Genomic DNA, 27557 nt, shown 5'->3' with positions numbered 1-27557 from the left:
TGTGTATAACCAATTTGTTTCACGGGATATTTTGCGCATTGTACTGTAATCTAGGAGGCACGAGGAAGAGTACAGAATGCTGAAGGACATAATTGAACAGGTTCACTCACCACAGACGTATCAGTCAACGAAAAGCTGAGATTGTATTCAAGTGAAATCCGAGAAATAGCTAACCCTCTACGTCACTCGATCCACTTACGTATGCAAATTATTAGGGCCAACCCGCGCATGAGCAGTAACGTCGATGAGCCTCAACAATTGAGCGCGTTCAGCAGAACAAACCGCTTACAAAGCAATCTAACATGATTGGCTCTTACTTTTAGAATCAACAAATCAACGTTGAGTATTGAAAAGATGATAGCTCAACATATGTTCTGCTGAACGCGATCATAATAAATAATTTTGGTGCTTTCAAAAATTCTATTTTCCGTGGAAAAAATGACGTTTAATTGACCAATAAGGACGAAAGGAATAAATATTTTTTTGTCCTTTTATTAGTTAATTATAAGATTTCATGATTAGAATTTTCGAACGCACGAGATTTATTATAGGCTAGAATATTAAACGATGCCATATCCGCGGAAGATGTGTTTACTTTGTCAAGTGTTCGATTAAGAAAAAAAATTGTCTTCGTATATGTGAGCCGAGTTTATTCATCAGTATTTGTGTGAGTAGTAATCATTAATTTTAATGTATAATTTAGTAAAATTTAATAAAATTAAATATTCAAGTGCGCTATTTAAAAAAATATTAGCTCGACTTGTTACAAAATTAATATAATATGTATTATTGACTTGTGCTAAGTAGACTTAAAATTATTATCTTTTAAACACTTATGTGTATTATTAACCTTTCTATTTAAATATACCTTTAATTTAGACATGAAAAAAAAGAAAAATTAAGAGTAAATGTATATTTATAATACATGAATGAAATAAGATTTAACTAGATCTATCTTTATACATGACCGAAGATCTGATGATAAACATCTGATAGGCATGGTATTATTTACATTATGGACAGCTGTTAAAAAAAGTTTCTTTTTATCTTGACATCGTTTTATGAAAAATAATATTTTATATATGAAGGAAAGGAAAGAATAAAATATATAATTTGTTAGAGAAAAATTTTTCACGTAAAATTTTTTAAAAAAATATTTAAAATAATGATTATATACTTTTATGTATAATATCAGAATTTTTTATACTTGTCACAATTGTGGACATGATATAAATAATAAAAACTTTTACAAAGGAATCGAAAATGACAAATAAAGAGAGTATAATTTTATCTTTATTTATAGATAAATTATTACGCAGATCTGATAAAAAATTTATGCATATTTTGTAAAATATCTTTTTTTTTGCATCCGGTATCGCGATTTTCGCGAATCATATAATTAATTTTTTAAACACGGATGCAGTGAGTGATAATAAGCCAATTGAAATCTTCGTTCCGAGATAATATCTTCTGCATCGATAAAAGATTTGTGGACGTGCATTTTTTTATATACTATCTTGTACTTTTCCGATTAAATGATTAAAGTTCTTTATATCCAGGATATGGTATTTAGGAGGATGTACGATGTGTTATAACTCGTGTACATTCTAAAAATACGCGCGATCATAGGTATCATTATTATTACACAATGAGTCGTAGACATTTCGCCTTGTACAATGACGATACGCAAGTATGATATACTACATGCGTAGTGATCGCATAGTTCTGCGACATTTATATTGCACGAGAAGTTCGCGGTGATGAATATTACAATGCGAGAAGAATCCCGGCACGCACATTTCGATGTAAATGATTTGCTGAAAAAAAAACCAGTCTTTTCTGTTGTCGAAACCAGTCTCTTTTGTTGTGATATTCTAATACGCGAGATTCCAGAGTTTATATATTCGATAAAAATAGATACATAAATTTTTATAAGATAGATATGGTATAAATTTTATTCTCCAATTGAATCTTTTTAAATATGCATTATTATTTCAAGAGAAATGATTCACAAACGCATTAGCGAAACAAAAGTAATTGTGTTTAAAAGAATAATCAATTTAATGCAGCAAATTAGGAAAGACTAACCATCGATTTTTTTATTGGGGAAAAGAGATTGAATATACATTTTTTTTTCAGTAATATTATTTGTACATACAATCATCTTAAATTAATTAAATTATTAAATTACAAATAATCATTTTTTTCTTACTATCGAGGCATTCATTAAGTATACTACAAGGTTACAAAGTTATTCTAATAATAAAGTATTATATTAAAATAATGGAAGTATTATAAGATTTCGGTATATATATATTTTTTTTAAATTCAAGCAAGATCTGCATTTTTATTAATATTAAAAGTTTATAGAGAATAGAGATCTTATTGAAATTTATCACATTTGTTCAAGTATTAAAAATAAATAATTTAATTCTTTCTTTAAAAGAAAAAAACAAAACTTCCATCATTTTGAATATTGTACTAGCCAGTAATCTAATAATCTTTGTTTTTATTATCAACAAATAATTTTACAAATATTTAGAGAGAGAGTTAATTATTATCACATTTTATTACCTCATAATCATTATCTATATTTTGTAGGAAGGATAAAAATGATGCGATGAGATGAGCTTCTTGTAACATGGGAATCAGCATTCGCTTGCCGCATACCTCTTGTACAGGATGTGTGAAAACGTGACGTGACGAGCATCGAAGACTCTCCTTCGGGGAAACTCCTAAAGAACGATGACGCAGTCATCTCTGCGCAGGACCATCTCATCAAACCAGTCGCGACGCTTCTATTATATTGCCGCATGTTCGCTTTGGTGATGGCAACAATATAATTACTCATTGTTCGACAATGTATATCTACTGCGCAAAGATGCTGCCTATGCCGGATCGCCTCGCGGCGTCGGGATTCGCCTCGGCGATTCCCTTTCACGCACACACACTCTGCTGGGGGTATCCTTATATATATATATGTATGAGCCTTCGATCTTTCATGATGCTCTTGGCAACCGGTGCTGCAGTATACACGAGGCAACCGGTAAAGCAATATAAACGAACCGGCATCCTCCGAGATGATCGAAATTCGATCTTGCTGTTTAAAGTGTTTCTTGACGGTAGCCCTCATCGTATGCACGTTTTTCGTCGGATCAGGTAATCTCATGCACTTAAACGATAATTAATCGTCTTAAATCATATTTCTAAAAATTGTATAATTTTATATCGATATAAAAAGATCGATTTTTATATTTGCCATATTTATTGAACCAAGTAATTTTTTTCTTTGTTTTTCTTTTGTTAAATATAAAAGGAGAAATTGATGTACAAAAGTATTTATTTTGATTCTAATAGATTTTAGAAATACAGATTAAAAAAAAAGATTTTTTAGAACTAAATAGCCTGTCTTAGATTTAGTGGGATATCAATTTATTTTTATTTTTTTTTAATTGTTTATGTATTTAAAAAAAATTGATATTTTAAAAATACACTTGATGTAATCAATGAATCAAAATATTTAAAAATACATATTTTGTTTTGATTGAATTTAATTAAGGATTTTAATTTATAGTTTGCGGATTGTAATCTCTGTGACAAATCTTAGGTTGTTATGTGTTTTCAATTTTAGATGCACGCGCAAATGAAGGCAGTAGCGGCGCCTTTGGTACGTATATTAATTCTTTCTACATATGTGCATGATAGTGAAATCATCTTCATAAATATTGTTAAAGACCATCCTTGTCACGTATAATCGCATCATAATTTATATATATATATTTATATATAGAATTATTGTTATATCAATAGAGAAAAGAGTACTATCTTTTTCATTAATGTAAAATATTCTTTGAATTTCCGAGATTTATCATGAAATATACTATCACTTTTGCGTTTCTGTGGACATATTTCTCTATCGATATATAAATTTCTTAAAGCGTACTAAACTATTCATCGCAACAATTATGGTTTTATGTTTTGGCCGTTAATGGAGGAGAGCAAAGAGAGAAAATGTATGAAAATTATATAATTGCCGTTATTTATATCTCGATGTGATTCCCATTTATTAAGCTTTAAAACTAGAAGTAAAATAAAAAAACAGAGTAAATAAAAACATATATATATATATATATATATATATATATATATATGTACATATATATATTATTACTAAAAATGGCATTTGTTTTTTACGCGGTGCAGCATCAGCCAGCGCTCACGCTGGAGCTGGTGCATCCGCATTAAGTAGCGTCAGTGCATTTGGAGGAGCGGGAGACTTTTCCAGAGTCTACGATGGACACAAAGGGATTCGCAGCTATGACAGCATCAGCTTGTCTCATGACAATGATGCCAATCGCGGTACAAAATCCTATGGCATCATTCCGGGACACGGCACCAGCGGTGACGGAATAAGAGGCTCAGATCATGGCTATAATAAGAACGACTGTTCTAAATGCAAATGGGAAAATGATGATTATTGGGAACAGGACGAGCCGGAGGAGGAGGGGGACGAGAATGACGGGGACGAATGCGACGATGGCCAATACAAGCCCGACGGGACGCATCACCATGGCGCGGGGGGACATGACAGAGGACATAAATCGGGATCGCATCCACCCGGCGTACATAAGACCGGACCTATAGATGTATATGTTAATGACGAACCTAAAGGTAGTAGACCCGCTAGTTCTTTTGGCGGTGTCGAGTATCCAGTGCCGGCTACTGGATACGCAGCCCCAACTAGAGGTTTTGCTACCGGAAGTACGCCAAAACCTGGATCAGGCTGGAACACTCCGTTCGCCTATACGACATCAAAACCCGGATATGCTGGCACAACTGCAAGTAGCTACGGTACAACATCAAACTCTTGGCTAAATTGGAACAGAGGAACAACGCCGGGTGGTTTTGCCTCCTCGTCGAATCCTACTTGGGGCAACTCTGGACCCGCCGGAAATTTTGTAACAACGCCGAAACCTAGTTGGGCTATCGGATCCGGTGCTTCAACTGGACAGCCGTTTTCACAGAAACCTTGGAATACCGGACTTGATAATGCTCCTGTTGCGAGCTCATCGAAACCTGGAGGGTGGAATACTGGATTTGATAATACTCCAACGGCTGATTTTTCGCAGAAATCTTTGCCAGGTTGGAACCTACCCTCCGCCGGTCGTGAATCTACCGGAAACTTCGGCGTTACGCCGAATTATGGACCAAGCGGGAATTCCGGATTCGACAGTAGTTCAGTCCGAGGACTTCCGTTCCCGCCAAAACCTGGACAAAGCTGGAATGCTCCATCCGATAATAAATCTAAACCGAGTTCGAATCCGGATTATGGAACTAAGTCCACCGGTACTGGTTGTCCTCGACCCGATTCAAGTTGTACTCAAGGTTGGTACGATAATCTCTTTATAAAAAGACGCGAAAATAAATTTTAATACGCTTTCTTTATGTTCAATGGTTATCAAAAAGTATCATCAGTTTATACATTTTTTATACGTATATTCATATTTTATACGTATATTCATATTTTGGAGTTTCAAAACTAAACATTTTATATGTCACAAGTCTGTAATACATTTTGTTTCACGATAAGGCATCTGTATCACAAGAATATAATAATGTGTTACGTACTGTTTTTTTATTCTTGCGCTTCTACTCTTGCGCTACTAGTAATATTTTATTTTAATTTTTATATTATTTTTCGTTATGTTATTCTCATCTATAAATTTATGCAAATTAATATAAAATTAAAACAAATATATATATAACAAAAAATAATAAAATTTGGATATTTTTATAACAATATGTGTTAATTTGTTATATTAGCAAAACAAGGTCCTTTTAAATTGGGCGCAACACCTATCGATATTGACAGAATGAAAGGTAGTGAATCTCCAAGTGGTATTTCTTCTGCAGTACCACAAACAGGAAGTGGTATATTTTCTCCAAATAGTTATGGAAGCCCAAAAGAAGATCAAAATTCACCTTATGGTCAATCTGGAACAGCACAAAGTGCGTGTTTATGAGGATAACAATTTGTTATTTTATTAACAACAATATATATATAATATTGGTTTTATATAAAAAAAAATAAAAATACTATTTTAGATAATCCGTTTTTTATATGATTAAATTAGAGATATTGAAATTTGCATTAATTTAAAATTTTTTAGAGAATTTAAATTTAATATTTTGTGTACACAGGTACTAGTGCTTACGCTGGAGCAAGCGTAACATCCGGCATTGGGAGCACTCCTCACGGAGGAACACCTTTTGAAAAGAAAGATCATCCATTTTTTAACAAACCAGCAGGCACTCAAACGTCGTACAGTGGAAGAGATCAAGCACATCCTAGCAGTGGTACTTTTAATCCAGGAAGTGTTTCTGATTATAATAAACCTGGACGTGAAAGTACGTGGCCGTCGAATGTAGCAAATACTTTCGGGACTACAAAAAGACCGTTTGGAGGAATTAGTTCATCTGATACTGAAGTTCAAGATACTACATTCAGGCTTGGAAAATTACCAGGCTCTCCTGGAAGCGGCGTTCACAATTATCCGGGTGTCACTAAGCCGAGTTATGGGAGCGGAATTACTAGCTCCTCGTTAAATACTGACCAGCCTGCAAGCGGACGTAATATTTGGCATAGTCCGGAAACCACAGATTCTCATGCAGGAGTTTCTGTCTCTACTACTGGATTTGGCACTACCAAATCTCCGTTTGGTCACATAAATATTCCAGGATCCGCAGCATTCGATAGTTCATACAGCGGAACAGGCTTAAAACAACCTGGTTTTAATGCAGCAAGTAGTAGTGCAAGTGCAAACACTGGTGTAAGCGCATTTGAAACATTCCCCGGTACGTATAGCACTCCTTATATAGCTGGAACAACGCCAAGATACGAAGGAGCTCCAACTTATCCCGGAGTCAAGAATTCTCCTGGAAGTACCGGATTTACTTATGAAATTGCTCCTCATGGCACACATTCTTATGCTGAAGCTGGTGCTTGGTCTGGCAAACAACCTGGAAGCGGAAGTAAAGCATGGCCTGGCGAACAACCTGGAAGTGGTGCTACGCCTGGCGTGTATGGAACTCTAAGTGATACCTGGCCTGGGAAACAGCCTGAAGACAGTAGCGGATCTTGGCCTAGCAAAAAACCTGGAGATGGAAGTAGTACCTGGCCTAGAGGACAACCTGGAAGCGTTAGTGCAACTTGGCCTACCAAGCAACCAGGTAGTGGAGCCGAAAGTTGGCCTAGTGAAAAACCTGGAGACGAAAGTAGGACTACGTCTGGCGGACACCCTAGACCTAGTGATACCTGGCCTGGGAAACAGCCTGAAGACAGTAGCGGACCTTGGCCTAGCAAAAAACCTGGAGATGGAAGTAGTACCTGGCCTAGAGGACAACCTGGAAGCGTTAGTGCAACTTGGCCTACCAAGCAACCAGGTAGTGGAGCCGAAAGTTGGCCTAGTGAAAAACCTGGAGACGAAAGTAGGACTACGTCTGGCGGACACCCTAGACCTAGTGATACCTGGCCTGGGAAACAGCCTGAAGACAGTAGCGGACCTTGGCCTAGCAAAAAACCTGGAGATGGAAGTAGTACCTGGCCTAGAGAACAACCTGGAAGCGTTAGTGCAACTTGGCCTACCAAGCAACCAGGTAGTGGAGCCGAAAGTTGGCCTAGTGAAAAACCTGGAGACGAAAGTAGGACTACGTCTGGCGGACATTCTAGACCTAGTGGTACCTGGCCCGGAAAACAGCCTGGAGGCAGTAGCGGATCTTGGCCTAGTAAAAAACCTGCAGAGGGAAGTAGTACCTGGCCTAGAGGACAACCTGGAAGCGTTAGTGCAACTTGGTCTACCAGGCAACCAGATAGTGGAGCCGGAAGTTGGCCTAGTGGAAATCCTGGAGATGGAAGTAATGCTGCATCCGGTAGTTATCCAGGAGTTGGAAGTGGAATTAGGCCTAACAAGCAACCTGCAGGCGGTAATGGAGCTTGGCCTAGCAAACAACCAGAAGCTGGAAGTGGAATAGGCACATCTGGATGTTCAAGCGTAAATTGTGAAGGTAGCATTAGTCCGTATGGAGGAAACAGCAACTGCGGAGGCGGGAATTATAATTGCAAAGGTAGTTGTACTGGAAGAGATAATAATGCACCAGTGACACATGGACCATGCGGTGAAACAGTAAACGGTCCTAGCGGCGTTAATAAAACATATTATCCTGCTGGAACCGGTGATGGTCATGTTCCAAGCATAGGGAATGTATATGAACCAGCTCCACCTTTTAATAGCGGCATCGGAGCTTATTCCGGGACCAATATAGGATGTAGAAGTGGAGACAATTCGTGTAATCAAGGTAACAAATGATACTTAACTAAAGTACTTTGTGGCTGTTAAATTGTTGTGTAAATACTTAAATAATATAATATGAGTTATTCTCACGCAAATATGTACATACATAAGTTTAAATTAAATCTTATTAATCTATTATATCTAATTAATTGGATAAAATTAAATCTTGATTTTAATTTTAATTGAAGCCGCAAGTGTAACACCTGAAGGTCCTGTGCAATGGAATTCCGCAAATCCATTTTTGTTTGGAACTGGAGGTACATATTGATGGTCTACATTGAAAAATGTTTTAAAATCTTATCTTTAGTTAAATTTAAATTACATTTCGCTTTTAATTTTAATATTTGCGATATTTTATAAATAAAAAATATAGGAAAATTTTACGAAAATAAACTTTTTTTGCCATTCATCTCATAAAAGTGTTCAATTTCTATTTTTTAATATGAAGATCTAGATCGTTATACATATAAAAATATAATAGTATATACGCCGTTTGTTAAGATTGTTATCTTTAAACAACATGAGTGAAATTGAGATGAAACATTTCAAAATATGAAGAAATTTTTCAAAGTATTAAGTTAATTTTTTAATATATGGAAATATGTATTAAATATATATTGTATTAAATATATATTGTATAAAATATATAAATAAATATTGGAAATATATTTTTCCCCATTATTTAGGCGGTACTCCAAGCGATGTTTCACATCCCTGGAGTAGCGGAACTACAGTTAAACCGATCGGAAAGGGAAATCCATTCCTCGATCCCGATTGGAACGGCCCTAAGCTTGATCATAGTAATAGTAATGCAAATAATGACAAAAATGTGATTCCTCATGGTGAAGGAAATCCTTTCCTGGATGACAACAAGAGAAGAGGAAATATTGAAGTTAATCCTAACGAAGGTGTGATTCCACTCGGAGGCAGGAAAGCCGAAGGATACAATCCCTTTTTCGGAAGTGGAAACAGTGGCTCAGACAGTCCATCGCACAGTGGTGGACAGTCTGATAGATACCCTGCATTGGGAACGCCAGAAAGTGGCGGTGTAAAGGGTGATTCTCGTCGAGTTTCGCCGCAGCAGGAAGCTAGCAGCGGGGTTTATCCTACAGGTGGAAATTCTCGCGGAATCGATCCGTTACGATGTAAATTGGGTCTTTTCGGTTGTGGAACGCCCGGTAGCGGAAGTTACGACACTAGCAGCGGTAAGCATCCGGGAGGTGTATTTGGAGGAATCGGTGGAGATGTCGGAACAAGTAGCGGAAATTCAGGATACGTCGGTACTTCCGGCAATACTGGAACTGGAACCCGCGATCAATTCGGCACAGGTCATCCCGCATCGGCGGGAAGTAACTTGGCAGGATCTGTTAATGGAGCTTATGCTGGATCTTTTAGCAATGCTCAAACTTCCAACTTTCCCAGCGCTAAATCTTTACCTTCCTCCAATACAGCAGGTTTGTTCGTTGCAAAAGCATATAAATGTAAATAATTTAATACATATGTATTATGTCTTTTTAATATAGAAAATCATATCTAACGTACACATCCTTGGAACAATCTCAAGATGTGATTTGTTTACAAAAAAAAAACATTATTTTAAGAAAAAGATTAATGACATGATATCCTTAAAATTACGAAAATATAACGATTTAGCGTACAATCTTTCCTGCAATAACCTGAAAATTATGAGTGTTTTAAGATTTTTTAGTCTTGTAAGAACATTACTGCATTAATTTTCAAAATTGCATGTAATGATATGGCAAGCGGCAAAATTTATTGAAAATAATAACTTGACGTTGATTAAATATACTTAGATAATCAGTGTTGCGTTAACAAGCCGCAGAGTTAAATGGAGATCAAGACACGATTGGAAGGAGTGTATGATAATTATACATCAAATCAACGATGCGGTTCATAATTTCTCGGCGTTTATATCTTCATCAAGTGGATCATATGAGTGGATACTCAATTATTCCCACGGCTAATTTAACTTCTCTGCTTAACGAAACATTTGTTGTGCACGTTTTTGCAACAAAGCATAAGTAAAAGATATAACAGAGTATCTTTCTCATAGTCGGAAATGCCTCAAGGTCTACCGTAGTTGCATATGAGAGATTGGAAATACACATGTGATTAATGCGATTTATCGTACAATGATGCATAAATCAAACAAGAAGGTAGCATTAATAGTAAGCGCCAGATATCCGTTTCCGTTCTTCGACTACGAAAGCTATTATACAATCTATACTATCAGTAATTAACTTATCATATTTATCTGTGATAGCAATGAGATGTGCTTTTCACACAAAATGTAAGCGTATCTCTTATTTATTTTTTAGAAAATAAGTATATATGATGAGATTGTCACATAATCGGAAATACCATTAACATATATTTTAAAGAGATATACTATATTATATAATATGCAACATATTGTAAAACGTGGAATTTAATTAATTCGTTTTAAGCAAAATAAAAATAAGATTTTGTTCGTATATAGAGCCTGTAATCGATTTACCTGTAAAAATCGAAAAATAAATCCATTGTACACCTTTGTTTTTTCAGGAACCGGCAATGATTTTGGCCAAGCTCGTAGCGGAAGCTGGTCTTCTAGCGGAGCACACGGTGGATCCAATTCCTGGGCTTCCAGCAGTGCCTTTGCCAGTAGTAGTTCTGGAAGTGAGTTTTAGAATTATTCTTTCAAACGTATATATATGTATACGTGTAACGTATATATATGTATATATATATATATATATATATATATATGTATATAATATATATATATATATATATATATATACACATATATATATATACATAAAATATCCAGAGATATTATGTCATTACAGGCTGGTCAGGAAATTATCCTACCGACGTAAAGGGTTAATTCAGAAGATGCAAAATGGAATAAATATGCAGATACATAATTGATGACATAATTTTAAAACATAATATACATTTAGTTAATATCTTGCTACTTAATAAATATAAAATACTCTCTTGATTCTTTTTATATAAAGATTTTATATATTTATTACATCCATTCGTTGCGATATATGATATGGATAAAATTTTTTTTATTATATATACATTTGATTGTACACATATTTTGTTTAATCGGCGAAGAACAGACTTCGCAGAATCATACGAATGATTGTTTACGTCGCAAACGCTAATTACCCATTATATGATCGATAATTGACTATACACATCAATTTAGTAGTATTCCATAACTCTATAGGATTGCCCATTAAAAAGAAATATTAATTTGCACTATTTTTATATATCTTTTTTAGATATCAATTTTGTTTTAAGCGAAATATATCCTAGTTAAATATGTTATTCGGTCAATAAATAAAATAGAGAGTCTAATTCCATAGCATAAGCAGTGATATTCGCAAATTAAAATTCCGAAAGTATGGATAATCAATTTATTATCCACCGGGTATGTATAAAAAAACCGAGCTATTATTCGCAAATATTCTTATAACGCAAAAGTAATTATAGTTCATTAAGAAATATATAAAAAGATATGTTAAAATGCGCATGGTATTAGTCGTTTTTGTTAAGACCTATCGTGAGTTTGGAGTCCGGTGCTACAACCATCATGAAGATTATATTAATTTCAATATTAATAGTATTACTGATTCAATTATGTAACGCACAATTTGGTAAGTTTGGTTATTATATTTGTTATTACTTTTGTATTAACATTTATTCATTTTATAATTTCGCGTGATTTGTTAAATAATAAAACTTTATATCTTTGATAAACCTGGCTTTGGTCAAAATAAAAAAAGTTTAAAATATCACTCATGTATATATATAACAATTGTATGTTGTATTTCTATCTTATTTTATATTTCAAGATGTCTGTGTATTACCAGGTAGATACAATTATCTAACAATAAGTTTGTCGATCCGATTTCTTTCTCTTTGAATTACATCAAATTTTAATTTGTCTGCATTATATCGTTTGTGTTTTTATTACAAATCCTATAAATTGAATATCCTAATAAAACAAATTTTATTAATAACTTTTTCATTATACAATTCATAGGCTCAATGTGGCCTATAGGCACTAGAGATATGGGTAGAAGTGGAGGTCCATTTTTTAATGGCAGAGGAAATCAGAGGGACTATTTACCTAATAATGGTAGATATAATAATATGGGACCAGGGTACGGATATGGATTTTTACCAGGTACATATTAAAATATTCAGAGAAGAATTCGTTCAGGCAACTTTTGCTTGTTATAAGTAAAATATGTTTTAAGAAAAAAAATTCTTGATATTTAAATATCTGATTATAATAAAACTTTTTATCGAAATGTTTGGATGAAGAAATGTTTTACTTATCGACGTTTGTTTATAAGAATCATAGTTTATGCTATTTAAAACAAAATTTTTTTGTAAAAATATATGTTAATATTGCAATTGTTTTAAAATTAGTTATCATTGTAATCATTTCATAATTCCAAGCTCAATAATATTAATTGCTCCTTCGCTATTTTTAATTCAATAAAATCTTTTATCTTATAAAAAAAATCTTGTAAGAAAAAGAAATGATTTTTCATACAAATGATAATATTATAATAATTTCATTGTGTACGATATTATTTTAGGTTTAATCTAATAACTCTTTCAACTCTACCAAGAAATACAAGGATCCAGTTATATATATCCTAACAAATAATATGTACATTGATCTATTCTCTTAAAATATGGGTCAAATAAATGATATGCAATGATTTACTTATATCTATCTCCGATTTTTTGTATCCTTATCTTTTGCAATTTAATGAATAAGAATTATTTTTTAATATTATATAATACAGTCTATCTTACAAAAACTTAAATTCGTTATTATTATTTAACATTTAATACATTGAATATCTATTCGTTTTTAAAATATATTTTAAACTTTCAAACTGATAATAATTTTATATCATACTAATAATCACAATTTTTGCATATTTTCAGATTGAAAAAAGATCTGGAAAAAGATTGAAATTTTCTCATATTTGATATATTATGCTTTTTTTTAGATTTCATATAAACATCTTTTTTGCATCATATTTTCAACTTCGCATTTGGTTCATATCTTATTTTTTCCTTTTTTAGAAAAATAACTAAAATTTTCTATTTTGAAAAAAAATTAGATATTTGCTTTTATAACATCAATTTTCAAATAACATTTAATACGTGTAATGCATGAATTATATAAAACTTGTTCTAAAAGACTTCATTCATTGTTCAGGTAGGAACGTGTATGTGACTGATGATATTACTTAGAAATTAATTTTTATTATTTCTCCATACACAGGAAAAAATACGACTTTATCGGACCTATTGGCATATAAAACAGAGATACAGGTGTAATCATGGAAATATGCTATACAACTACAAACATACGGTGCTCAATGTAAAGAAACAGAAAGCCGTAATAGACTAGATCCGTGTAGTTAGGATATGTGATTCGTGGATAGGTGACTATTTAATGCTGCTTTATGAGCGAATTTTTTCATACAAATAAGACATTCGTGAGTTTTCTCGTTGACGTGCATCGACAAGTGTTTTTTCAACGCTGCTTTGTCCTTGAATATTTTTTGACAAGTACTACATTCGAAGGGTCTTTCACCGGCGTGAACCATAATATGGCTGTTCAACGTAGTTTTCTGCGTGAAGGCTTTGTGACACACGTAGCACTCGTATGGTCTGTCGCCGGTGTGACTTAACATATGTTTCCTCAACGACGATTTCTCCTTGAACGTTTTCTGGCAAATATGGCACGCGTGCCGCTTATCGCCCGTGTGTATGAGCATGTGCGAATTCAATCTCGTCTTCTCCCGAAAGGCCATGTCGCACATATTGCACGCAAACGGCTTTTCGCCGGTATGTATCAAGGTGTGTCTGTTCAGATCCGACTTCCTCGTGAAGATCTTGTCGCAAACCTTGCAGTCGTATTGACCGCCGGTGTGCAACAGCATGTGACTGTTCAAATCCGACTTCCGCGCACACGCTTTATGACAGATGTGACATTCGTGTGGTTTCTCGCCCGTATGAACAAGCATATGCGAATTTAATTTGGCTTTCTCGCGAAAGGTCATTAAGCATTCCTTGCACTCGTATGGTCTCTCGCCAGTATGTACCATGGTGTGCCTAATTAATTCCGATTTCCTCTTGTACGTTTTCTCGCAGATATTACATGCGTGCGGCTTCTCGCCACTGTGTGCCAGCATGTGATTGCTGAGCGCCGTTTTCTGAGCGAAGGATCTGTGACAGAGCGTGCATTTAAAATGCTTGTTTGCAGCGTGAAGCGGCAAATGCATGTTCAATTTCGTCTTTTCCTTAAACGCCTCGAAACAGATTGTGCATTTGTAGGGCCTGTCCGCCGTGTGACTGGACATGTGTCGATTTAAATTAAGCTTCTCCTTGAACGTCATGTGACATACGTCGCATTCAAAAAATCTCTCATCCATCATTTGATCGTTCAAGCCCGCTCGCTTCATAAAAGCTTGCTGTAACGCGTCGCAATCGTACGGTTTGTCCAATACATGCAATTGCATGTGATTTCTCAAGCTCCATTTATAAGGGAATAACTTTTGGCAAATGTGGCACTCTAACGGACTCATTCCAACATGAGTTAACATGTGGGCATGCAAGCTAGAATTGTCAGTAAAACTTTGTTGGCAAACCTCACATTGATTTCCGCTGCAGTGCATTCTCAGATGCGTCACCATAGAATCATTGTTCAAAAACCATTTCTTACAAATTGAGCATTGTATTTTGTAAAATTTTGGTTGCTGACCGTTTTGACAGAATCCATGCTTGTCAAGATCCTGTGCTTGTATAAAATTTGTATTAGCCAAACATCGTTGCATCACAGCATCCTCCTTGTCACATAAATTTGCGCTTGCTATCTGTGCTGCCCAGTTCTGATGGCTAGTAGATTCCCCTTCCAATTCTAACTTTACCTACAACAGAGTGTTGAGAAAAGAATATAACATGATATCAAAGCAAACAGATATCTACATCTTCTCAAAAATAAAATATACAATATGCAGATGTAATACATGAATAAATTAATGGTTTCCATTATATATTTACCATTTCATTGGAGAAATCCACCTCATTGTTTTCGATAGGCAAAAATAAAGTGCCCTTGTCGAAAGTGCCGGAGCAAATATCCTCCATGTAGTCGGGATCAAATCTGTCACCTGGTTCCTCCTTAAGCACCACGCTCACAATGTTCTCATCCTTAAAGTAATTGTTACGTTAGACTCTCTGGACGACGCCAGCGGTATGTCATATACCTGCTGCCGTTTCATACAAATGGTTTACCATAACCTGACTGTCTATGGCTAATGCATCCATCGGTTCATCTTTCACCTTAAAACCTTCCATTTGTTACACTTCACTCTGAAAGTGAAATCAATTTATTCGCTTACGAACAATTACCACAATGTATGCGAAAGAGCAAGATGTTATTCCAAAAAGAAAAAACAAATCCCGAATAAAAAGAGACAAGGAAAAAGCGTTGTACACGATGGGTGCAGCCAGAAATTTTATATAAAAAAAAAATCCGTACACATAACCTCAAACGCGATAACAGATTCGAAACACGACGTGATCGGGGTTCTCGGCGACGGACGTTCCGGGATGTACCGGAACCGGTCCCGGGCCAAGTATCCCGTACGGTCGCGAACCTGTTGCCGCGCCGGGAGATCGGACGAGTTGTTCATCATATACTCACGACATAGGTTACATGGCCCTTTCATGGAGGTACAAAAATATAGGTTGCGGCCTGTGCGTGCTGACGTTCCCCTTTCAACCTGTTTCACGCGCGTCGCCCCGCTGTGGACAATATTATTTCTCGATCCCGCGTGCGAGCGAGCCGTTTCCTCCTGGATATCGGAAATGCTAGATCGCGACTCGGATTGCGTCAAGCGACGAAGATCGACGACGAAGATGCACTACGCGTTGGCGTATAGATACGGCGGATAATGTGTTGCACAAACGCGCGCGCCCGCGCGCGTGCGTGCGTGCAGATATGTATGCGTATAGTTTGTACGGGCGCGCACGTATCATGGCGTCATGTGTCATGTGTGTGTGCACGTGTACATGACGTACGTACGTCTCATACGTCAAGCGCGACGCGCACGCACATAAGAGCGCCGATAAGGGCGCTGTGCGCACACACATATACACGTTACATATATATACGCGTGTAACAATAAACACCGATTGGATGCTCTCTCTCTCTCTCTTTTTCTCTTTTTCTCTCTCTCTCTCTCTCTCTCTCTGTTTTTCGCGCGCGAAGTAGCATCTTTGATGATTCGTCATCGTCTTGACTTACATAAAGAAGAACGGACTGGACGAGGTGCTTAGGCTTCATTAAAAATTGACATTCCTCTCAGGTAAGAGTGATAGAAACACGTCAAGTTAATATATTAAGATAGTAATTTAAGAAATGTTGGAAAGTGAGAGAAGTGGATACAAGTACAATCGAAACTTTCGATACAGATCGAAATTTTTTAAGTTGAGAAACGAATGAACGAAAGGAAGTTTGTCAAATTTATTTTAGTTGTTAAGGAAATCAGAGATTTGTTTGAATTTTGTTTCTCTTTGCACTTTAAAATCATATATCAGTGTATATTTCTAACTCTTGTATTGAATATTGAATCATTTATGAATGAATGAATGCATTTATAAATGGGAAAAATGATACTTCTATCACGTTTCAATGAATTTTCATTTTTACTTTTGCGATCGATATCGATTATTGTTGACAATTGTCTATATCTATATGTATTATTATACGTATATAATACATCATATGTATAATTATACTATGTATTATCATAATAATGATTTATTAATAAAATATGATGTATTATTGCATACATCTTCTATATGATAATTATACATATGTATAAAAATACAATTGTACATGATATAATTATATAACATTTATCTTATATACATAAAAAATAAAATCTTTTATTATTTCATCATATGATGCAACTATGAATTAGGGCAGAAAAATATAATAAAATGTAATACAATTTATTAATCTTAGACAGAACATTCTTTTTTACAAGCAAATATTTCGGTTTTCTTCGGACTTTATAACAAACTTTAACTCGGATGATAAGTTCTCTTATAGGCTTGCATTCTAAATTGTCTTTTTATTATATTATAAAAATGTTTATTTATAACATTATATGTAAGATGATAAAGTTTTCGTGGATTTTTTAATGATTGCGGAATTACTCTTTGTTTGAATTACTAAAATTATTTTATTACATTATCTATTTTATAAACTAAATTGCGTTTGTATCTTATTGTTCGTGAATTAGGTGATAAGTGTTTTTATGAATTTTTATTCTATTCAAAGTTAAGTAACCAAGTTAAGTAAACGCATTAATGTAATTGTAGACCGCCGTTTGATGCATTAGATTGCTGGCATGAGTAATGTTACAAGTTTGCGATGAAACCAAAACACGCGAATTTATAATGATTGGTAATGATAGGTAATGGGAAAATTTCTATTTATAATACACAGGATTTTATTTCGAACGTAATTTCGAACAAAGAAAAAGAATGAAATACGCGAATTATGCATACAATTCGATATAAATTTATTTTTGGCGTAAATGAAAATTGATGATAACAGAAAAGTTATTAAACATTGAATGCACTATATATATTAACATACCTGAAAATAGAAGTACATCGGCATCAGCATAATACGTGCACATAGTTATAATATAATATATTAATTGCATTATGTCGCATATGAAACTAGCCTCAATGAAAAAAATTAGATGCGATTCAAAAGGCCGAGAATCGTATAAAAATTGCAAAAATGACTTTTATGTTAGCATAACATTTTTTTGTTCTTTCACAGCGTCTAAAAAATGATGGTGAATCCTACTCTTCTATGTTTATTAATTACTTTAATATTGGACGTTATCAGCTATGGTAAGTGAGAACATGTATTTAATATTAATCTGCAGAGAAAAAAATGCGTGCATATTTTTTTTAACGCGAACATTCTTACAATACAAAAGGCAAAAATAAATAATTTTTAATTTTTCTTATAAAATACATCACAACAAACATGCGTATCATTTAGGAGCAGGAACACTTCGCGTACGACGTCTAATTGGCGGAATAGTTGCCGCTGAATCCGAATTTCCTTATCAAGTATCCTTATGGTATTATAACGTGCACATCTGCAGCGGTGTGCTTATTAGTGACAGATACATCCTGAGCGCGGCGCATTGCGTATGCGATTTGATAGATGAACCTTCCGAAGAACTCAGCGTACGCATCGGAAGCGTTGATTTAAAAAAGGGTGAAATCCACACCGTCAAGAGTGTTAAATGCCATCCTGATTATGTATATGGTCTTGACAACTCTTGGATAGCCGATGTAGTCGTAATTATGGTGAGATTTTTTTTTTTATAAATTGGAATTGGAAATAAAAACCATACATTTTTAGTATCAATTTTGTTTCTTATTTTCAATTATATTATAAAATACATTGCTAAAACTGATTTAAGATTCTCTTGATATTTTTTATACAATATTGGTACTATTTATTTAGAAATTCTTGCTTAAGAATATCGCGAATATAAATTGCATTAATAATGTACACTTAAAAAATATATTATTTTTTATTTTGTATTAATTTAATTTAATTTTTTATGTTTGCAATATAAAAGTACTCTTTATTTTGTGTCAATTTCATTTATGATATAACAATATTACGTAATAATTTTGTCACAATTATATGCACAGATTTTATTTCATGGATTGAATTGTTCAATTAAAAAACGGAATCATTGATCATTTATTTTATAAAATTTTGACTTTATTTTTTCAATTTTAATTATTTATAATCTCAAAATTGTACGATTGAGTTATATTGGAAATTTTATATATGTATTTACTGACGTATTATTTTATTAAGAAACACGGTTTTTATAATTTATAATTAATTTTACATATTATATTTTACATATTACATATTTTGATGCTTCCAGCTTGCTAAGAAAGTTCACTTGGTGTTTTCTCATGTTGAGCCACTTGCCTTGGCAACTTACAACACAACTATTGGAGAACGCGCCGTTATTAGCGGGTGGGGCCGAATTCGTCGACACAGTTGGTTGTCGCAAAATTTGCGAAAACTTTCGGTGTCAATTATTGATAATGAAGCGTGTCAGGAATATTATAAAAACATAACTATCCTTAGCTCGCAAATTTGCACATTGGAGAGGAAAGGGATCGGCGCGTGTAAGGTAAATGTGCGAAGAAATTATTTTTGCGAAAACTTTGTGCGAAAGTTGTTTTTTTTTTTTGGACTCCGGAAATTCGATTGTTTTTACGTCATTCACAAATATTTTACTTGAAACCCATTTATTAATAGTATTATTTTTAAACGCGCAAGTAATTTTAACATGTTTATTTTGTTCTTTATTTTAAATCTTGTTACATCGAAAGATTAAAATATAATAAAAATATATATGTCCCTCTTATCGTTCACGAGTCATGTACAAGTTGCAATAAAATTACATCTGAAAAATTTAATAGATATTGTAATTTTTTAAATTAAATTCATTTAAAAAAAATAGTATTCTTATGTATTTTTTAAATCTAGCTCGATAAAAATTTGATGCTATGCAATTTTTTGTGAATGAATTTTTAAGTAAAAATTTGTTCTTTGTTATTAAACTGTGACATATATTTTGTTTTTGATTGAAAGAAAATATTATTTGCATTGTTTGCAGGGTGACAGTGGTAGTCCATTAGTATATAACAACACATTAATAGGTATATTCTCATGGACGAAACCATGCGCAATTGGTTTCCCTGATGTTTTTACTAGAATTAGTCACTTTACGGATTTTATTACGCAAGCGATGCTAGACCTTGATCAATATAATCAAACAATAGTAGATCAGAATAATTATGTAAAGTAGTAAAATGTAATTATCTGATTATATATAACAAACATTTTTGAGAAACATGTTCTTTTTTAAAGGAAAACATTATTTTTCTACCTCGGTTCTTTATACGTATATATGTGTGTACGCGTGTGTATTGTATGTATTTATAATACTTACTTATTAATAATACTTAATCAATAATTTGTTCTTATATATATATTTAAGTTTTTAATATTTTGTTTATTTAAAAGAAACAAAATCAAAATTTTCAAGAGGCAGATTCCTACTTTTTTATAGATTTAGAACATATCTGAAAAATACATGACAAGAAATTGTATAAAAAATACAAATAATTATATCTATCTAAAATTTCTAGACATTTTAAATTTTATCACTTGTAGATATCAATATTATACTTGTGATAATAAATACATCAATATTAGTACGCGTACTAAGATATAATTTGAATATTTGTATCAAGAAAATTTTGCAAAATTTATTTGAAAATTAATTAAGGATCTATGTATATCTTCAACATTTCTCGACAGTGCATATATTTAATACGATTCTTATATAAATATGAAACGTAGACTCATACTTTATATATATATGTTTGACATTTCTCAGGGAAGTATTCATGGTAGTCGATCACATCTCAAATGTGCTCAAATTTCACAACTGACGTAAACAATTTTATATATAAAAAATGTTTATGGTCTACATAGTGTGTACTTTTTTTTATTAAGTAATATATTAAATACACGTATATATAGATAACATTATTCCTATCCGAAAAACTCGATATTTATATTTATTTATATAATATTTATTCCTAAAATTAAAATTTGTATATAAAATCTTGTGTCCACGATGCTAGAACTCGATCCGAGATTTCGGTCCGAGAAACGTATAGCCAAAAAAATTGCTGCTTTTCTGTAAAAGCTGTAAATTGATTGGCTATACATTTTTCGGTCAGAGAATTTGGACCGAAACCTAGCATAGTGGACACAAGGCTTAATGGCAGTGATAAACATTATGCTTATATGTCATTGGCGTTTGAACTTATCGATTGCCCGATCGTTATTGATCAACGAGTAAATATATATATATATATTGACGTTTCTTTTATTGTATCCTGATAAATATATTATAATATATCTCTTTCTTTCACAAACTATGAAATTAGTTTTATTAACTTTGCCTGGCGAGTAGAATCGATACATAACCGCCCGAAGTTTTTATTAACTGTAATTTACAAAATAATATATTTATTTTATAATGTATAATGTGTGTGTTTAGACACGTTGTGAGAATATATACATTAAAAATGTCTATTAATATATTTTTTTTAAATAAATTTGTAAGAAAAATGTATCGCGCGTTTTCTTGAATAATATATTTTTTTGATTAATTAAATTACCTAATCTGATATTAAAAAAATTAGTTCTTGTTATTTTTTTTTCTAATATCTTATTATATCAAAAAATCATACATTTGTGAAATTTTATTTACATGATTTTTTAAACAATATTGTAATGAGATGCTTATAATACTGTTACAATAGTGTTGTCATTTTTTCAAAATGCAAATTATATACATATATTTATCTGGAAAAATATTTTATGTTTTGTATTAAAAAAATGCGTGTATGTGTGTGCATAAGTTGCTTGCCAAGAGAGATTGTCATCATTGTATACATGATCAAAATAATAATAAATAAGAGACGCGCTTACGTTGCAAAACATCGATAGTGTCATAGGAAATATTTTCCCAGCTGTCATATGTAGGGTCTTATTGGCTCGTATCATTATCGGAATCATATTCCTTGCCTTTTCCGGCTCTAACATGTACCATTTGTAATCATATGCTGCATAATATACTTTTTCGCACTTTTCATAAACAATAATTTATAGATAATAAACGCGATCACATATTTATCGCGTCTACTATTGTTATATATTTTTTTTGTGGCATTTTTTTTTACTGTCATATTGACTTGGTTACTTACTTGTGCTACCAGAATTTCACCTACTACACAATGCAAGCACATATGGCCGCAAACGTTTAACAGTGCAGATATTAGGTATATCAAACGTATTACCGACATTTCCATTCCTTTTGTGAGTATCTGAAGAAAGCAATATCATTACAATTAATGGCATGAAGTATGATATTATTTTGATCAGAAATTCACTTATTTATTGCACCGCTTTTTTCTTTAAACATTAAGAAAATATTAATGTATTATCTCGCGCTTATAATTTTTGATATTTACATAAAAAGTAGTTTATATAAAAATTTATATAAAGAAAGTAGTTTATATAAAAATATTCAGCATAGGGTGTCACTAAAAATATAAAACCAATAAATTGTAAAATATGTTGTTTTTTTTGCGAGATTAAATTATTAAAAATTGCTTTTTAGAAGATTTTGTGTTTTGCAACTTATACGAAGTTTGAGAATACAAGTCCGCACTCTTTTATGTTCTAATTCATTATTGCATCTGAAAAAAACAGGTTACAGTTCTTTTTCTTCTTTTCACTTACCGCAACGATCAAAAACCCATAAAAACAGAATAAAATACCAAAATAAAGCAGCAATCCGAGTAACAATAAAGTGAATGTACCTTCAACAATGTCGTAATATCTGAAAGAAAAATGTAATTAAACAATATTTTCAATCTAGCGAATATCTGAAATCGTATGAAAAATATGTAAGGAAATGAACACATTAAATTTCACAACTTTAATTGCTACCAAAATTGAACACCAAACTTGATTAGTCGTATGTGATTCTCCACGATGAAAGTGAGATCGTCGTAGAAAGTTTTGTATTGTCTCATGTTGATCAATCGTTCTTTCAAAATTTCCATCTGACCGCACAAGTGGAATACGAGCAATCCGAATAGATTATCGATGCCGGTATAAGATATAGCTGTTATTATCATTAACATAGCTTGCACAGTGAATGTGAGTTCATAATACGGAGTCCGATCTTTATCATAGAAGTAATACGTTTGTAGCGGCAGGATTTTTTCCGGATCGGTGATGTTCGTCATATATCTTAGCGATGAAATCATTGTACGTCCCTATTTTTCGCATATCAAGTTTACAAAGTTTTGAATTGCACGTCACACATGTAATAGAACTGCCGCAATAAAAAAGTTTTTTGTTAGGGTGGCAGCTTTAAAATTTTAATGATGTTCTCTTTCCATACCTTCTACCATATCCCTTCTATTCGAACTATAACGAAGCATAATGCGCGTTTTATATATGCCATATCCTCCAATGTAGTATCTCGGAGAGATCCTTCGACTTTTCATGCGTGTAGTATAGATACATTTGTAGTAATTCGCATTATAGCAACATATTATCAGTGACAAGTGTTTTTATTGTGTTGCGTTGGGATATATGTAGCTAAAATTTTGTAAATGACGTTTTCTTGTATTAAGATGAAATTGTTTAACATTATACACATATTATTATAACAAAAATAATAATCTTTATTTTTAAAAGTGCTATTACATACGTTGAATGAAGAGTTGAGAACTATAATATTGCAGTTCTATAATTTTTTTGCTATGATGAAGATAAACGAGAAAATATTATACATTTCTGGATAAATAAAGGGATAAAGTTATCTCTAGGTAACTCTTGATATATGATAGAATTTTCAATTTCGAGAATTAGCAGGATTACCATTGAACTTGTTTTGTTATTTGTTATTGATATAAACAAAGTGTTCACGTGAAAAACAGATATCTTCTTTAGTTTTTGATCAATAGCAATCGATAAGTTCAATTGCTAGTGACATATAAGCATAATACAACGTTCATCATTACTATGGCTAAATACAAATATATTGCGCATTACCGGTAACATATGTTGCAATGAATTTGTTAATTATTAATTTAATTTGTTTATATATATGCTATATTTGCTAATATTCGTGGTTGCAGCGGTTTGCAAAATTGTTACATAACGTTTTAATTTTAGGAGACAATATTTTAAATTTAAATGACGAGTTCTTGCGATAAGAATAATATTATATATATATTTTATTTTTTTTTTTTATATAATTTTACAAAATGTACACATCTTAACATTTTTTTTATGTTCTGTCAAATATATTATAATTTCTGTTAAGTGTATGATATTTCTTTCTCGCAACTTTGAAGTTAGTTTTATGAACCTTGGCTGGCGAGTAAAACTGATACGTAGCCGCCTGAAGTTTTTACTAACTGAAATTTACAACAATATATTTATTTTATAATTATGACATGTCTTGATACATTATAAGAATATACAAATAAATAATTATTATAATTAATATTTTTTCTAATTTATAGTTAAAAAATTGTGATCATAAATACTTCCTAAAGTTAATTGCAAGAAACAAAAAAGACGAGTAATTTACAGAGACAGATTTTGAGTTATTATAAATATTTTGCTACAATTTTTAGCAAATAACTATGAAACGAATAAATGGATGTAAACAAGTTTTACACAAATGTTTGTTAGAGTCAATTTTTAACGACGTATTAAGAAATATCAGTATTAGAGTAAGGAAATATCTGGAGTGTAGTGATAAACTTTTTAAATATTTTTTGTTACACAATAAATATACAAAAAGTTTAATAAACATTTAAATTAATAATTTTTATTTAGAGAATTTTCTTTTAGAGACAAAAATTTCGTACATGATATAATATTAAAATGATTATATAAAAATGTACGTAATTTTTATTATAGTACAATGTCGTGTGTGTCTATGTATGTGTGTACAATAAATTGTGTGCCGAAAAAGAGATTGACAGTCATCATTATACATGATTAAAATAATAACAGGTAAAAGAAACTTACGTTGCAAAACATCGACAGTGTCATAGGGAACATTTTCCCAGCTGTAATATGAAGGAGCTTATTGGCCCGTATCATTATCAGGATCAAAGTTCTTGTCTTTTCTGGCTCTAGCGTGTACCATTCGCAATCATATGCTGCGTGATATATTCCTTCGCACTTTTTGTAAATAATAATTTATAATTCATAAATAATACAACTGATCATATACTTATCGCGTCTGCTCATTATCAATTGCTTTTTTTTGTAGCATTTTTTCTTACTTTCATGTTGACTTGATTACTTACCTGTGCTACGAGAATCTCGCCCACTACGCAATATAGGCACATATGGCCGCAGACATTTAACACTATAGATATTAGATATATCAAACGAAATATTGACATTTCTTTTCCTTCCGTGAGTATCTAGAATAAACAATATTAATGACACAAATAACGACACAAATAATGACATAATAAATAATGACACAAATAATGACATAATAAATAATGACACAAAATGTAATATTATTTTGATTAGAAATTTAATTATTTATTGCACCGTTTTTTTCATTAAATATTAATATAATATTGACCGCGTTCGGCAAAGAAAATGAGTTATCTCGTCAATACTGGACAATGATTTGTTGATTCTAAAAGTAAGAGTCAATCACATTCGATTGCTACTGAGCGGTTTTCTTTGAACGCATCCATTGATGTATTATCTCGCGCTTATTTTTAATATTTATATATAATAAGATAATTAATATAAATATATTCTACAAACATTAGGGTATTACTAAAATAAAAACATGAAATAACATTGAATACATTATTATTATTTTTAATGCGACTAAAATAAAGTTGTTAAAAATAGTACTTTCTGTGATTCTGTGTTTTGCAGCTCTATGGGATTTCGAGAATATAAATCCGCATATTTTTGTGTCGTAATTCATTATTCTATGTGAGAAAGACAGACTAGGGTTTTCTTTCTTGCGATTTACCGTGACAATCAAGAATCCGTATAGACAGAATAAAATGCCAAAATAAAGCAGCAATCCGAGTAGCAATACAGTGAATGTACTCTCAACAGTGTGGAAATATCTGAAAGAAAATTTTAGATAGAGCGATTTCTCGATTCTAGAAAAGTTTGAAATTGTATAAAAACTGTATAAGGATATGAACACATTAAATTCCATAACTTCCGCTGATATCAAAATGTAATACGAAACTTGATTAGCCGTATGTGATCTTCGACGATGAAAGTGAGACCTTCAGAAAAGGTTTTATGTCTCATGTTGATGAGAATCAATCGCTCTTTTAAATTTTCCATCTGACCACACAAGTGGAATATCAATAATCCGAGCAGATTATCTACGCCGGTGTAAGATGCAACTGCCATTACGAGTGTTACAGCTTGCGCAGTATATGTAAGTTCATAGTACGGAGTCTGATCTTTATCATAAATGTAATACGTTGGTAGTGGCAAGATCTTGACCGGATCGGTGATATTTGTTATGTATCTCAGCGATGTTCCGAAGCAAGGTAGAAAGACGACGAAACTTAATCCTACAATCATGATGATGTACCCAATGATGAGAATGATTCGCGCATTCTGTGCGTATTTTATCATTACACGCTGTTCCTTCTCGCTCTTATCCTTCGTCCAATCGTCAGCAATCATTTTTAACACCAGTGTAAGATCTTTAACAAAATTGCGAATTTTATATTCTAATTTAAAAAACTTCATAAAAAATCTCTCTAAAATAAACAATATCTTAATTGATGAATGCTGTACATAAGAACTGTTTTCGTAAATCAATTGCGTTAATTAATTTTTTTTTTAAATCATTACCAGTTTTGTTCCATCGTATGATTATCACCTTTATTACCACTATCATTAAGGGTAAAGTGAATTGCAGATTGTCGATTTTCGCGATCATGTCACTCCAAGTTCTCACCAACGAATGTATCGAAGGAATTAGACAGACGAAAACAATTAAGAAGAAACAAAATATCGTGCGCAAGTCTGATAAAAGTCTATCGCGGGTATTTTCGTAAATTCCTGGCCATAAACCGATGATGTTCAGCGTAAAGCGATTCAGTTTAGTTGCCCATTCGAAATCTATGTAGATGAGTACATTTAATTTCTTTTTATACGTGCAAGTTGCGGTAAATTTTTAAGTAAGTTAAATATATAATATTAGAAAATTATATTTTACACATATGTGTTAACTGTTCTTAATAGTTTCGTGATTTGTTGAATAAGATGATAATCATTTTTAATAATTTTGTAATTATTTTTTATTCTATTGCATTAACAAATTATTCACGTTTTTAAAACACAATACATCTGATTTTATATATATATATATATATATATATATATATATATATATATATATA

At 32.4% G+C, this 27557-nt stretch overlaps 5 protein-coding genes and 1 long non-coding RNA gene across 9 annotated transcripts; 2 read left to right on the top strand and 4 right to left on the bottom strand.

Annotated features, from left to right (window-relative positions):
• The first annotated feature begins 509 nt into the window (after window positions 1–509).
• LOC126849845 (fibroin heavy chain-like) lies at window positions 510–13113 on the top strand. Its single transcript, XM_050592131.1, has 11 exons — window positions 510–667; window positions 2602–3159; window positions 3632–3667; window positions 4204–5385; window positions 5824–6009; window positions 6202–7167; window positions 7801–8355; window positions 8540–8608; window positions 9038–9805; window positions 10917–11030; window positions 11204–13113. Exons 2-11 carry the CDS (start codon window positions 3081–3083, stop codon window positions 11239–11241), a joined length of 3993 nt encoding a protein of 1330 aa, XP_050448088.1. The 5' UTR covers window positions 510–667; window positions 2602–3080; the 3' UTR covers window positions 11242–13113.
• On the bottom strand, window positions 6957–7880 carry LOC126849846 (uncharacterized). The gene is made up of 3 exons (XR_007687457.1): window positions 7732–7880; window positions 7316–7518; window positions 6957–7102 (listed from the first exon to the last, which is right to left on the bottom strand). It is a non-coding gene; the product is annotated as an uncharacterized LOC126849846 (long non-coding RNA).
• A 528-nt stretch (window positions 13114–13641) lies between the features above and the next one.
• LOC126849843 (zinc finger protein OZF-like) lies at window positions 13642–16352 on the bottom strand. 4 transcript variants are annotated; one of them, XM_050592127.1, is made up of 4 exons: window positions 16111–16352; window positions 15671–15776; window positions 15465–15614; window positions 13642–15331 (listed from the first exon to the last, which is right to left on the bottom strand). In XM_050592127.1, the coding sequence occupies exons 2-4, from the start codon at window positions 15683–15685 to the stop codon at window positions 13820–13822; spliced, it is 1677 nt and encodes a 558-aa protein (XP_050448084.1). In that variant the 5' UTR covers window positions 15686–15776; window positions 16111–16352; the 3' UTR covers window positions 13642–13819. The 4 variants fall into 4 exon arrangements, with proteins under 4 accessions (XP_050448084.1, XP_050448083.1, XP_050448086.1 ...); XM_050592126.1 differs by having other exon boundaries at window positions 15699–15776; XM_050592129.1 differs by having other exon boundaries at window positions 15688–15776; window positions 16111–16351.
• A 343-nt stretch (window positions 16353–16695) lies between these two features.
• LOC126849844 (chymotrypsin-2-like) lies at window positions 16696–20391 on the top strand. The gene is made up of 5 exons (XM_050592130.1): window positions 16696–16774; window positions 18268–18341; window positions 18496–18809; window positions 19409–19663; window positions 20153–20391. Exons 2-5 carry the CDS (start codon window positions 18278–18280, stop codon window positions 20342–20344), a joined length of 825 nt encoding a protein of 274 aa, XP_050448087.1. The 5' UTR covers window positions 16696–16774; window positions 18268–18277; the 3' UTR covers window positions 20345–20391.
• Window positions 20392–21323: 932 nt separating this feature from the next.
• LOC126849565 (odorant receptor 43a-like) lies at window positions 21324–23390 on the bottom strand. The gene is made up of 5 exons (XM_050591512.1): window positions 23086–23390; window positions 22858–22957; window positions 22320–22439; window positions 22045–22200; window positions 21324–21556 (listed from the first exon to the last, which is right to left on the bottom strand). Exons 1-5 carry the CDS (start codon window positions 23388–23390, stop codon window positions 21503–21505), a joined length of 735 nt encoding a protein of 244 aa, XP_050447469.1. The 3' UTR covers window positions 21324–21502.
• A 1035-nt stretch (window positions 23391–24425) lies between these two features.
• Window positions 24426–27377, bottom strand: LOC126849564 (odorant receptor 43a-like). Its single transcript, XM_050591511.1, has 7 exons — window positions 27374–27377; window positions 27007–27276; window positions 26384–26855; window positions 26156–26255; window positions 25458–25577; window positions 25174–25329; window positions 24426–24551 (listed from the first exon to the last, which is right to left on the bottom strand). The coding sequence occupies exons 1-7, from the start codon at window positions 27375–27377 to the stop codon at window positions 24495–24497; spliced, it is 1179 nt and encodes a 392-aa protein (XP_050447468.1). The 3' UTR covers window positions 24426–24494.
• Window positions 27378–27557: the final 180 nt, after the last annotated feature.

Source organism: Cataglyphis hispanica, chromosome 5 (genome assembly GCF_021464435.1).
Source record: "Cataglyphis hispanica isolate Lineage 1 chromosome 5, ULB_Chis1_1.0, whole genome shotgun sequence".
Taxonomy (NCBI): Eukaryota; Metazoa; Arthropoda; class Insecta; order Hymenoptera; family Formicidae; genus Cataglyphis; species Cataglyphis hispanica.
The sequence above is the reverse complement of the archived record's forward strand: the minus strand, read 5'-3'. Positions and strand labels throughout refer to the sequence as shown.